A 13,862-nucleotide genomic window follows, 5' to 3' on the forward strand; every position below is an offset into this window, starting at 1 on the left:
AGAGAGAAGGAAAGAAGAACAAGAGATAGAAGAAGAAGGAAGAGGAGGAGGAGGAGGAGGAAGGCCTGTGCATGAACGCTGAACACTCAACTCTTGTTCTTCTTTCTCCTCCTCCTCCTCTTCTTCCTCCTCCTCCTCCTTCGTGTACAGAACCGGTATAACTAGTGTGCGTGCGTGTTTGTGTGTGTGTGTGTGTGTGTGTGTGTGTGTAGACTATTTTCCTTCTCCTTTTCTTTCATTTCTTTCTTCTCTCTCTCTCTCTCTCTCTCTCTCTCTCTCTCTCTCTCTCTCTCTCTCTCTCTCTCTCTCTCTCTCTCTCTTTGTTATTTTTTTCCATTTTTTGTTATTTATTTTTATTTTTCTGGTTTTCTTTTCTTATATTTTCCTTTCCTTTCCTTCTCTTTCCTATTTTCTTCTCTCTCTTTCTCTTTCTTTCTTCTTTTCTTCTTCTTTCCTTCCTTTTCTTTTCCCTTCCTTCCTTCCTTCCCTCTCTCTCTCTCTCTCTCTCTCTCTCTCTCTCTCTCTCTCTCTCTCTCTCTCTCTCTCTTTTATCTGTATATATTCCCTTTCTTTCTCTCTCCTCTTCCTCCTCCTCTTCTTCATCACCATCTTCATCACCACCATCAACTCCGTCAGGATGGTGTTGCGCATTGTAGTCACCTTGAAGAACCCCCAAGGTCTCTCTCTCTCTCTCTCTCTCTCTCTCTCTCTCTCTCTCTCTCTCTCTCTCTCTCTCTCTCTCTCTCAGGCGGACTCTATATCAATATTGTTCGTGCTATTTCATGTTTTCTCTCTCTCTCTCTCTCTCTCTCTCTCTCTCTCTCTCTCTCTCTCTCTCTCTCTCTCTCTCTCTCTCTCTCTCTCTCTCTCTTTCGATCTTGCTTAAGCTTACCTGTCTAGCCTCCTCCTCTTCCTCCTCCTCCTCCTCCTCTTCTTCCTCCTCCTCCTCCTCTTCTTCCTCAACTGGGCCTGTGTTTCCAAGGGCAAGGTGAAAAAAAAAGAAAAAAAAAGAAAAAAAATATTCGAACTGGTTTAAGAAAAAAAAAATCGTTCTCATGAGTATTATCAGAAGGAGGAGGAGGAGGAGGAGGAGGAGGAGAACAAGAATGAGGATATGGTGGAGAGAGAGGGAGAAGGTGGAAGAGGAGGAGGAGGAGGAGGAGGAGGAGAAGGAGAAAAGTAGGAGAGGGAAGAGAGAAGAAGTAAATGTGTGTGTGTGTGTGTGTGTGTGTGTGTGTGTGTGTGTGTGTGTTTAACTCTATGGCTTTTCCACGTGATAATTAACTCTCTCTCTCTCTCTCTCTCTCTCTCTCTCTCTCTCTCTCTCTCTCTCTCTCTCTCTCTCTCTCTCTCTCTCTCTCTCTCTCTCTCTCTCTCTCTCTCTCTCTCTCTCTCTCTCTCATATTGACACTAACTCTAATTTCTCTCTTTTACAGATGAGCGGTGTTGCGTGAGGGAGAACTGGTGTTGGACGACATGCGGCTACGGTGTTGGAGAAGCTATCATCCCCACCTCCACCTTCAGCACCACCACCACCACCTAAACCACCACCAAAACCATCCTTGTCCTCACCACCACCACCACTACAGTCCCTTCCCAACCACCACCGCCACCACCTTCATCACCGCTAAATTCATCACCACCACCACCACCACCACGAGTTTGTTCTGTCCAATGAGGTGATAGCTAAGGGGTGTTATTTTCTGCACTCATCACCACTATCACCATCATCACCACCACCTCCTTCATCACCACGAGCACTATACCCACCCTTACCCCCTCCTCCTCTCTCCACATACATTCATACATACACACACATACATACATAGAGTACATACATATATTTAGAAGCACAACCTCATCAAATAATATATGTAAAGAGAGAAACAGAAAAAAATCAGAAACGTATAGTTAAAAGAAAAAATAATAAAAAAGATGAAAAAATTATTATATATATTTAGAAAGACACAAAAATGATATTAGAAAGAGATTTATATATTTAAAAAAGTGAGAAAAAAGATATTAAAGAGATATTTCTATTTTTAGCGGTAACCTTTGTATTTTGGAATATTAATAATAGTAACAATCATAATAGCAACTAGTGCCCCATTTGCATAGATATTTTGTATACTCTCCCCATATAGGCCTACCCTCCTGTCCCCATACATATATATACATACATACATACAGACAGACATCATGGCGGGCATTAACAGAAATCTGGTGCTCCTCAAACTCCTCCTCTTCACTTTTTATGGAGGTAAGTGAGATGATGGTTAACTCTTGCATTAGTATGTGGGACAGCGTAAAGATGAAAGAGTGAAGATGCTGGTAACTCTTGCATTGGGGAGTTGGATAGCATTGGGATGAGAGAGTGGAGATAGCCTACTGTTTAACTCTTGCATTGGGGATTTGGATAGCAATGGGATGAGAGAGTGGATATACTGGTTAACTCTTGCACTGGGAATTTGGATAGCATTGGGATGAGAGAGTGGAGATACTGGTTAACGCTTGTATTGTTAAGTTGGATGGCGTAAGGATGAAAGAGTGGAGATGCTGGTAAACTTTTACATTGTGAATTTGGATAGAATTGGGATGAGAGAGTGGAGATTTTTTTTTTTTTTTTTACAACAAAGGAGGCAGCTCAAGGGCACACACAAAAAAGAAAACAATAATAAAAAAAAGCCCGCTACTCGCTGCTCCTAAAAAAGAAACAAAAGAGGTGGCCGAAAGCAAGATCAAATACGGGAGGAGAGATGTCCTGATACCCTCCTCTTGAAAGAGTTCAAGTCGTAGGCAGGAGGAAATACAGATGAAGGAAGATTGTTCCAGAGTTTACCAGCGTGAGGGATGAAAGAGTGAAGATGCTGGTTAACTCTTGCATAAGGGGTTTGGACAGTATAGGGATGAGCATGAGTAGAAAGTCGAGTGCAGCGGGGCCGCGGGAGGGGGGGAGGCATGCAGTTAGCAAGTTCAGAAGAGCAGTCAGCGTGGAAATATCGATAGAAGATAGAAAGAGAGGCAACATTGCGGCGGAATTTAAGAGATAGAAGACTATCAGTATGAGGAGGAGAGCTGATGAGACGAAGAGCCTTAGCCTCCACTCTGTCCAGAAGAGCTGTGTGAGTGGAGCCCCCCCACACATGAGATGTATACTCCATACGAGGGCGGACAAGGCCCCTGTATATGGACAGCAACTGTACAGGGGAGAAGAACTGGCGGAGACGGTACAGAACGCCCAGCCTCGAGGAAGCTGATTTAGTAAGAGATGAGATATGAAGTTTCCAGTTGAGATTTTGAGTTAAGGATAGACCGAGGATGTTTAGTATTGAGGAAGGTGATAGCTGGGTGTTGTCAAAGAATAGGGGATAGTTGTTTGGAAGATTGTGTCGAGTGGATAGGTGGAGAAACTGTGTTTTTGAGATGCTGATTAACTCTTGCATACGGATGAAAGAGTGGAGATACAAGTTAACTCTTGCATTAGGAAACTGGATAGTATAAAGACGAAAGAATAAAGATACTTGTTAATGAAAGAGTTACTTCCTCAAACCAAAATGTCACCTTCTTCCCTTCCTCCTTCAGCGCTGAGTTGCCTGATGGCGTTCCTCAACATCCATATGCGTTTTCTGGGCCTCAGCATTCAGGAGATAACGTGGATCAACACCGTGCTGCCGCTCACCTCCCTGATCGGCCCGCCTCTCGTGGGGATGCTGGCGGACAAGCTGGGACGCTACAGACTCATCACCATTGTCTGTATGCTATTAGGTAAGGGATTAGTGGAGTTTTATTTTGTTTTACAGTGCCAGAGTGCCAGCCAGGTGCCTTCCGCCTAACGTTGCCGGATTCTTGTATTCAGGACCTCGTATTTCCGGTTTTCGACGATTACTGTTACCAAAACACATCAGGATAACTATAAATACATCTCGTTATTGGGGTGCAGGAGACAGTTTGGGGGTCGGAAATTGGTGATATATAAGAGGTTGAGGATGACGATCGGGCCCAGAGACACGCCAGTCCTCGTCGACGGACCGACTCGGTCGGCTAGATTTCGGTCGCCGATAGAGTCGGTCTGTCGGCACATTTTTACCCCGTTACCCTAGTGATACAAGGGGTAAATCTTTAGGCTGGGTTCACACGAGATACTTTTAGTGGTCAGTGGCCACCACAAAAAATGGTCGCAACGAAAAGTGGTGGGTAGGTAGGATGCACACGAGCCACTAATGGGGTCAGCACGTGGGGTTATGGATCTCGTAGGGGCAGCAGCTGTCTGTGCTTTCCTGGCAAAAAGCGCTGAAGAAAGTACTGCCATGGGTTCACCTCATATATACTTTGCAACAAACTACTGCGTGTAGCATTCCACACATTTACAGAGCTAAAAGAACACGATAATTTTTTTACTACTTCAGGTGGTCACAGGAAAGGTTTAATCATCTTATGACAATAATTGGTCCACGTATAACACGGCAGGACATCAACATGAGGAATTGTGTCCCTGTAGAAGAGAGACTTGCGGTAATTTTAATATAAGACTGAACATGAAGAATATTAAGTCACATTAGATGTAATTTATTGACATAATTCAGCCGTCTTTGCGGTTACATATAACATTTTCCCCTTTCTACTTCCGGGTAAATAAAACTACCACATTCAGTAATTAATCCATACCAGAATCAATTAATATGCAAAACTGTGAAACGAAGCTCATCCATTATATCCTGAACACAAGTTATGCGTGAAGGTCATACTTATACATCATTATGACAGAGGGAAAGCGGCGGGTGGCAGGGTGGCGGCAGGGGCTCGTGTGCACGCTGCCACTTGAAACAACGGTATCTATCGCGGGCCACTGTGGCGTGGTCGGAAAATGGCTCCGCCCGCCTCAACTCGCCACTGTTTTGTGGTGACCACAAAAAAGTGGCCCGTGTGCATGCACCCATAGAGATGTGCGTGTTCTATTTTGACCATTATTTTGTGGCGGCCACTGACCACTAAAAAGTGGCTCGTGTGAACCCAGCCTTGACAACAACAACAACAACAACGATCCGGCCCTTTGGCCTTTGCTCCCCCGCGCCGCCTTGTTCACACACCCACGTGGACGCCTTGCAGGACCGTGACGGCTGCAGGTGTGTGTGCGTGATTGTGTGTGTGTCAGAAGCATGGAGCAATATCACGGACACCAAGTCTCTCTCTCTCCCCTCACACACACACACACACACACATCTTGACCTCATTCCTCCTTTCCCTCACATGACCTCCACCTACACGAGAGAGAGAGAGAGAGAGAGAGAGATGGCCAGAGAGTGAACAGCCTACTGCACGAGGAGGCAGGGTCCTTATATATGCCATTGCCTTTCTGCCCTTCCACACTACCCATCCATAACCCACTATCCTCTCCCCATCATCCACACGTATAGCACTCCATCGCCTTCCACCATGCCCCTTAACAACATCCCTTTTTCTTCCAGCGACCGTCCTCCACGCGGCCCTCCTCTTCGTGCCATCCTGCAATATTTCCACCAGCCAGGCATCACCGCTGACCCTGCACTGCTCCTCCGAGGGTGCCAGGCTACAGCTGTGGTCATGCCCCGCCTCCTGCAAGAGCCCTGTGCCCATACATGCCTCGGCCTTCAGGTGGGTGGAGGTGGTGGTGGTGATGAGGGTGGAGTTGGTGGTGATGATGCTGGTGGTGGTGGTGGTACAGAAGGGTGGTGAAGGGTAATTTGTGGTTTTGGGAAGCCATAGACTATGTGTGGTGATGTGATAGATGTTTATAAGTGAGTTAATGGGTTTACAGTAACAGGGAGGGTGATGATGGTGGTGGTGATGAAGAAGGGTGGTGAAGGGTGATGTGTGGTTTTGGGAAGGCATAGACTGTGTGAGGTGATGTGATAGATGTTAATGAGTGAGTTAACCGATAACAAGGAGGGTGGAGTTGGTGGTGATGGTGGTGGTGATGGTTTTAGTGATGAAGAAGGGTAGAGAAGGGTGATATGTGTGTTTTTGGATAGGTATAGATTAATTGTTAGGTGATGTGATAGATGTTTATAAGTGGGTTAATGAATGTAATTAGAGAGATTCATATAATATACTAAACTTAACCTGGTAGCAGTTAACATGAACACACACACACACACCAAAAATAATAAAAATAATAATAATAATGATAAAATAAAAACCAAAAATATAAGTTAATAAAATCATCACTTTTTTTTTTTCTTTCCCCAGGGTCGACAGCTGCCATTTGGTGTGTCCCGAGACCGTCACCGCCCTCGCATCTGTCGGAGGTGGTGATGGGGTGGTGGTGATGGAGGGGGAGACAGGCAGCCTTTCCAACACCACCACTAAGTCTTCCTCCTCCTCCACCTCCTCCTCCTCCAGACAGCTCCTCATGCTTCTCCGATCTTCCGAGGGAGCGACCGAGTATATTGCGTTGGCGGGGAAGCAGGTGTGTGTGTGTGTGTGTGTGTGTGTGTGTGTGTGTGTGTGTGTGTGTGTGTGTGTGTTTCTTTCTCTTTCCTTTCTTCATCTCCTTTTCTTTCTTTTTTTATTTCTTTCCTTTCTTCTTCCATTATTTAATTCATTTTTTCCTTGCCCTCCTTCCTCTTCCTTTCTCTTCTTTTTCTTCTCCTTCCCATTCCTTTCTTTTCTCTTTCTTCCTCTCTCCTTTCTTTCCCTTCCCTTTCCTTACATTTCCTTACCTTTCTTTCCCCTCCTTCCTTTTCCTTTCCCTTTCCCTCTTGTTATTTTTTATTTCTTTCTTTCCCTCCCCTCCTTTCCTTCCTTGCCCTCCCTTCCCTTCCATCCCTTCCCTTTCCCTCCCTTTCCTTCCCCCACCTACCTGTCATTCTTTCCCATCCCTTTCCTATCCCACTCCTTCCTTTCCTATCCCTTCCCCTCCTTTCCTTTCCCTCCCTTCCCTATCATTCCTTCCCATCCCTATCCTATCCCACTCCTTCCCCTCTTTTCCCTTCCCTACCCACTAACAAGCCCTCAAATCACTCCACAGCTCACCGTAGCATTCAACACGTCACTCATGCCACACGAACAGCAGACAGGGACAGCAGAACAGCAGGAGGAGGAGGAGAAACAAAGCAAGCAGGAACACCCACAGCCGGAAGAGCAGAAAGGACCATCGCCTTGTCACTACCCTCTCAAGGATTTCACCATGCAGAATACTCACTACTCGTCCATGTCCTGTCGCACCCAAGACCCAGTGTGTGAGGTGGTGTGCAGTGCGGCTAAGATGGTGAGTTATATTGACAGATCTCCGCCCCTAGCCTATTATATTTTCCGATTTCTAACCCCAAAACCGTCTCCTGCACCCCGATAACTAGATTAATTAATAGTTCTCGTCAAAATGATCAATTAGTGATGTCATTTTTGTGGGAGTCAAGTGTCAGACTGCCAAGAAACGGTAAATTTAAAGTGGTGGATAGAGTGAGCTGGCAATGCTGATGGTGAGTGGTGGTGGTGATGGTGGTGGTGTGGATAGCTCTCAGTAAATCTCTCTCTATATATCTCTATCTTGTATCTCTCTCTCACTCTCATATTTTACAAGGTTTTCGTAGGAGTTTGGGGCATTTCCAGGGGTAGTTTTATGGCCCTGGTGGTAGTCTGACCCTTCCTCTGTACCATGAACCTAAAAACACACTCATTAAAATCCTGTTCATGTAGTTGTGGGCATTTCCAGGGGTAGTTTTATGGCCCTGGTGGTAGTCTGACCCTTCCTCTGTACCATGAACCTAAAAACACACTCATTAAAATCCTGTTCATGTAGTTGTGGGCATTTCCAGGGGTAGTTTTATGGCCCTGGTGGTAGTCTGACCCTTCCTCTGTATCATGAACCTAAAAATACACTCATTAAAATCTTGCTCTTGTAATTGTGGGCATTTCCAGGGGTAGTTTTATGACCCTGGTGGTAGTCTGACCCTTCCTATGTACCATGAACCTAAGAAAACACTCATTAGAACCCAACTTATCGCCTTTTTGGCATTTGGAAATAGGTTTTGTAGGAGTTTAGGGCATTTCCAGGGGTAGTTTTGTGACCCTGGTGGTAGTCTGACCCTTCTTCTGTACCATGAACCTAAGAAAACACTCATTAGAACCCAACTGATCGCCTTTTTTTACTTTGGAAATAGGTTATGTAGGAGTTTAGGGCATTTCCAGGGGTAGTTTTGTGACCCTGGTGGTAGTCTGACCCTTCCTCTGTACCATGAACCTAAAAAAACACTCATTAGAACTGAGTTTATCTTCTTTTTGGCCTTTGGAAATAGGTTTTGTGAGTGGTGGAAGTGCTTGAGAATATCGACTTAACTTACTCCCCCTCTCTCTCTCCGCAGGGCAACGAGACACAGCTCCTCGACACCTCCTCGTGCTGCGACCCCAAGGTGACACTCTGGCTCTACTTCAGTCTGCGCTCACTGGCTGAAATGCTCTCGGCCATCCTAGTGTCACTCCTGGAGGCCGTGGCGCTGACCATGGTACACCAGCACAAGGGGGACTATGGCAGGGAGAAGATGTTTGGCCTGATTGCTGTTGGTAAGCTGCATGAAAGAAAAGAAAGGAAAAAGAGGAAGGTAGAGGCATTTGGCTATATTACCCCACCACTGGGTAACATCAGTGACCCCAAATGTCTCCCATATACAGTAATTTCCCTTGTGTTAGTAAAGGGTAAAGGTAGATGATGTTGGGGCCATACAAAAGAAAATAAAGGAAAAAGAGGAAGGTAGAGGAATTTGGCTATATTACCCCACCACTCGTAACATTAGTGACCCCAAACGTCTCCCATATACAGTAACTTCCCTTGTCTAGTAAAAGGTAAAGGTAATTAAAGTGTTTCTTCATCACCCTCACCACCACCTCCACCCCCACAGCCATCTTCCCTCCCCTGGTCGGCTATCTGGTGGACACGGAGGTGGGTACGTTCGGCATGTATAGCTACGCGCCAGTGTTCTACGTGTTCGTGGCGCTCATGCTCATCACCTCGGCTGTCACCCTCGCCCTGCCCATAGAGGTGCAGGTCCAGCGACGCAGCCTGGTAAGTATGGCGGGTGCTTGGGGGTGGGGTGGGGGGTATGTGTTTGTTGATATGATGATAATAATGATAATAATGATAATCGCAGCCATATCCACCTTTTCCATCAACTCCCTTTTTATCCTTCCTTCTCATTCATCCACTTTATTTATCTCTCATCCACCTCCTTCATCCTCTTCAGTTCTCTCACTCATCATCCAGTCATTTATCCACATTCACACACTCATTCACTCATCCACCTCATCCATGTCTGTGTTTGTCTGTAATTCTCCACCCACCCATTCCTCAAACTCATCCACTCCCTCACCCACTCAAAAACTCATCCACTCCATTCCTCACTCATCCGCTAAAACTCTTACTCATCCGCCCTTTCACCCACTCCACAGATCAAGAATTTCATCACTCTCACAGAGACAAAAACTCATCCATTCCACCACTCACTCATCCACTATTAACCTCCACTCATCCGCCCTTTCACCCACCCCACAGATCAAGAACTTCATCGCTCTCGCACGAACGGCTGAGCTCAGTGTCCTCCTCCTCCTAATGACAATCCTGGGTACCTTCTGGGGTTACCTGAAGACCTTCGTGTACTTCTACCTGGAGGACCTGGATGCCACCAAGATGCTCATAGGCCTAACCTCCTCCTTTTGCATCCTCCCCTCGCTGCCGTTCCTGTACAAGAGCAAGGCGGTGGTCCAGTACTGCGGGCACCATTACCTCATCATGCTGGCTTTCGTGGGTTACTGTATCAGATTTGCCGGTGAGTTTTTTGGGGATGTGGTTGTTGTGGGGTTGTTTTTTTTTTTTTTTTTTTTTTTTTTTTTTTTTCGTCTTCTGTTTCTCCTCCCGTTTCTGTCTTTTTCTCTCTCTGTTTCTGTTTCTCTTTCTCTCTCTGTTTTTCTTTCTCTGTTTCTCCTCTTATATATTTATTTATTTTTCTCTGTTTCTCTGTTTCTCTTTCTCATTCTGTTTTCCTTCCTCTCTTTCTCCTTTTCTTTCTTTTTCTCTCTCTCTCTCTCTCTCTCTCTCTCTCTCTCTCTCTCTCTCTCTCTCATTTCTCTTGATTTCCATCTATTTCCATATATATCTCTATGGGAAAGACTACATGGGGCAAACACTCCTCGCCATAATCCGTCAATCGCTAATCCACCTCATCCGCCAGGTCTCTCGTACATCGTGAATCCGTGGTGGGTGTTGCTGCTCGAAACCCTGGAGCTGTTCACCCTAAACCTCCTCAATGTTTCCACCGCCACCCTCGCCTACAAGCTGGCCCCCAAAACCTTTGTAGCGACTGCCCAGGCCCTTGTATGGGTGTCGCACTTCAATATAGGTGGGCAAAGGGGTGAAAGAGTGATGCTGGTTGACTCTTGCATTAGGGAGTTGGACGGTAGAGGGATGAAAGAGTGGAGATGCTGGTTGACTCTTGCATTAGGGAGTTGGACGGTAGAGGGATGAAAGAGTGGAGATGCTGGTTGACTCTTGCATTAGGGAGTTGGACAGTAGAGGGATGAAAGAGTGGAGATGCTGGTTGACTCTTGCATTAGGGAGTTGGACAGTAGAGGGATGAAAGAGTGGAGATGCTGGTTGACTCTTGCATTAGGGAGTTGGACGGTAGAGGGATGAAAGAGTGGAGATGCTGGTTGACTCTTGCATTAGGAAGTTGGACGGTAGAGGGATGAAAGAGTAGAGATGCTGGTTGACTCTTGCATTAGGGAGTTGGACGGTAGAGGGATGAAAGAGTGGAGATGCTGGTTGACTCTTGCATTAGGGAGTTGGACTGTGTGGTGTGCTAGTGGGGGTGTGGAAGGGATGTAGAGTGAACAAACTGAGGTCATTCTTTGCTGATTTATACCATAAGGTGCTGGCTATCATATTTGAAGATACCCTAAACTTAACCTTACATAACCTAACAAACCTCAAACAGTTACTATAGGTAGAAAATTCTTATATGCTTCCTTACTAATTAGACTTTCCTATACCTACAATAAAGTGAGGTCATTCTTTGTTGATTTATTCCATAAGGTGCTGGGTATCATGTGTTTGAAGATACTTTAAGCCTAACCTAACATAACCTCTCTCTCCCCCTCCCCAAACCTCTCCTAACCTCCCCTTCCCCTCACAGACTGTTACAATGACCTCTTCTGACCTCACCTAATCTCTCCTTCCCCCCAGGTCGCTGCATAGGAACGTTCGCGGGCGGCCAACTCCTGGACATCTATGGTCACGTCCCGGTTTTCCAGGGGGCCGCCGTCATAGCCGCCACCTGCGCCGCCGTCTACCTGGCCATACACCAGTTCATGAAGCACCTCAAGGCCAGGCAGACCGTCGCCCAGCCCAAGCCTCAGGCCACCAGGGAGAACGGTGAGTGGCGGTTGCGATAAGGGTGAGAGAGTGGAGATTATGGTTGACTCTTGCATTAGTAAGTTGGACAGTATAGAGATGACTTTCAGGGAGGACACAGGCATAGTTAGGGGGTTTAGAAGAGCTGTGACCCATGAAAGAGTTAAGATACTGATTAACTCTTACATGAGGGATTTGGACAGCATAGGGATGAAAGAGTGGAGATGTTGGTTAACTCTTGCATTAGGGATTTGGACAGTAGCTATAGGGATGAAAGAGTGGAGATGATAGTTAACTTTTGCATCAGGGATATGGACAGTATAGGGATGAGCAAGGATGAAAGAGTGAAGATGCTAGTTAACTCTTGCATTAGGGATTTGGACAGTAGCTATAGGGATGAAAGAGTGGAGATGATAGTTAACTTTTGCATCAGGGATATGGACAGTATAGGGATGAGCAAGGATGAAAGAGTGAAGATGCTAGTTAACTCTTGCATTAGGGATTTGGACAGCATAGGGAAGACCAGGGATGAGAGAGTGAAGATGATAGTTAACTTCTGCATCAGGGATATGGACAGTATAGGGATGAGCAAGGATGAAAGAGTGAAGATGCTAGTTAACTCTTGCATTAGGGATTTGGACAGCATTGGGATGACCAGGGATGAGAGAGTGAAGATGATAGTTAACTTTTGCATTAGGGATGTGGACAGTATAGGGATGACCAGGAATGAAAGAGTGGAAATGCTGGTTAACACTTGCATTAGGGATTTGAACAGCATAGGGATGACCAGGGATGAAAGAGTGAAGATGCTGGTTAACTCTTGCATTAGGGATTTGGACAGTGTAGGGATGACCAGGAACGTAAGAGTGGAAATGCTGGTTAACTCTTGCATGAAGGATTTGGACAGCATAGGGATGACCAGGGATGAAAGAGTGAAGATGCTGGTTAACTCTTGCATAAGGAATTAGTACAGCACAGGGATGACCAGGGATGAAAGAGTGGAAATGCTGGTTAACTCTCTCATGAAGGATTTGGACAGCATAGGGATGACCAGGGATGAAAGAGTGGAAATGCTGGTTAACTCTCGCATGAAGGATTTGGACAGCATAGTGATGACCAGGGATGAAAAAGTGGAAATGCTGGTTAACTCTCGCATGAAGGATTTGGACAGCATAGTGATGACCAGGGATGAAAGAGTGAAGATGCTGGTTAACTCTTGCATGAAGGATTTGGACAGCATAGTGATGACCAGGGATGAAAGAGTGAAGATGCTGGTTAACTCTTGCATGAAGGATTTGGACAGCATAGGGATGACCAGGAATGAAAGACTGAAGATGCTGGTTAACTCTTGCATAAGGAATTCAGACAGCACAGGGAAGGGTAGAGACATGCCAATACTATGCCCAGAGGAGCTGTTACTTCAAATTTACCCTCTCCTCCGCAGGTAACATCGCCAATGGCCACTATACGCCCCTGCAGGTTGCCGACGATAAGTTTTGATGATGAGCGGAATACTAGATGCACGCAAGTTACCACTGTGGCTGCCCTGGGGTCCCTCATTCTCCGTGGCTCTGTGATACCTTAGGCCGAACCACCACCACCACCATTACCACCACCTGTTGACAAATTTTTTTCTCTCTCTCTCTTTTTTTTTTTTTTTTTTTTTTCTGGTTATGATGTTTGTTTTTGTTTTCTCTTTTTTTGTTTCTTTCTCTAGTTCTCTCTCTCTCTCTCTCTCTCTCTCTCTCTCTCTCGCTCGCTCTCTCTTTCTCTCTCTCTCTCTGTACGTGTATATATATTTTCCCATGTATCTACTACTACTACTACTACTACTACTACTACTACTACTATCATTACTTATATACTTACAAATGGCAGAATAGAATCAGTCATGTATATAGTTTTATGTACGATATATACTACTACCACTATTACTACTACTACAAGATCTTATAAGTGAGACCTACGCCTACTACCACTACTACTACTACTACTGCTACCATATATGTTGTTGTTGTTATTAGTATAAGTGAGATGAGACGTCTGGCCGAGGGGAATCTTTAATGTGCGAGAGATGAATTTTTTTAGAGTTGCGTGAGATGGAGGCTGTCTAGGGATCATTTTCAACCATTCCTTCACTAGTTAGCAGTTCTTAGGTAGCGGATTTGTGCTGGAGAGGCCGTGGATATGGGTAGGATGTTGTGTGACTCATCCTACATATCCTAAACCCTTGACCTATGTTACCCAGAGGTCCTTATAGGTGGTGAATTGGAGTAGGATATCATGTTCTGCATCCTAGAAATCCTACACCCTTTTCTAGGCTATGTTACGAGCTCTCCCTAAGGCTAAGGGTAGGATATCGTGTGATTTATCCTACAGATCCCAAACCCTTGACCTATGTTACCCAGAGGTCCTTAGGTGGTGAATATGCGTAGGATATCATGTTTTGCACTCTAGAAGTCCTACACCCTCTTCTAGGCCATGT

General features: G+C 45.6%; 1 protein-coding gene and 1 long non-coding RNA gene across 8 annotated transcripts in view; one reads left to right on the top strand and one right to left on the bottom strand.

Moving 5' to 3' along the window:
- The window catches only part of LOC127004845 (uncharacterized), a 112,969-nt gene extending 99,935 nt beyond the window's left edge, over nucleotides 1-13,034 (top strand). For 3 of the 4 annotated variants that reach the window (XM_050873022.1, XM_050873021.1, XM_050873019.1), the window contains 11 exons: nucleotides 1,437-2,260; nucleotides 3,583-3,765; nucleotides 5,466-5,631; nucleotides 6,226-6,445; nucleotides 7,007-7,246; nucleotides 8,340-8,538; nucleotides 8,874-9,037; nucleotides 9,524-9,797; nucleotides 10,200-10,367; nucleotides 11,210-11,398; nucleotides 12,822-13,034. In XM_050873022.1, coding sequence (XP_050728979.1) covers nucleotides 2,200-2,260; nucleotides 3,583-3,765; nucleotides 5,466-5,631; nucleotides 6,226-6,445; nucleotides 7,007-7,246; nucleotides 8,340-8,538; nucleotides 8,874-9,037; nucleotides 9,524-9,797; nucleotides 10,200-10,367; nucleotides 11,210-11,398; nucleotides 12,822-12,877 — 1,920 coding nt within the window. In that variant the 5' untranslated portion in view covers nucleotides 1,437-2,199 and the 3' untranslated portion in view covers nucleotides 12,878-13,034. The remainder of the gene's footprint in view (nucleotides 1-1,436; nucleotides 2,261-3,582; nucleotides 3,766-5,465; nucleotides 5,632-6,225; nucleotides 6,446-7,006; nucleotides 7,247-8,339; nucleotides 8,539-8,873; nucleotides 9,038-9,523; nucleotides 9,798-10,199; nucleotides 10,368-11,209; nucleotides 11,399-12,821) is intronic. The other variant, XM_050873020.1, reaches the window with a different exon arrangement.
- Nucleotides 1-13,862, bottom strand: part of LOC127004850 (uncharacterized) — an 89,882-nt gene that overhangs the window by 68,001 nt on the left and 8,019 nt on the right. The gene's annotated exons all lie outside the window — the stretch shown is intronic.

The sequence above is a fragment of the Eriocheir sinensis genome, chromosome 29 (assembly GCF_024679095.1).
Source record: "Eriocheir sinensis breed Jianghai 21 chromosome 29, ASM2467909v1, whole genome shotgun sequence".
Taxonomy (NCBI): Eukaryota; Metazoa; Arthropoda; class Malacostraca; order Decapoda; family Varunidae; genus Eriocheir; species Eriocheir sinensis.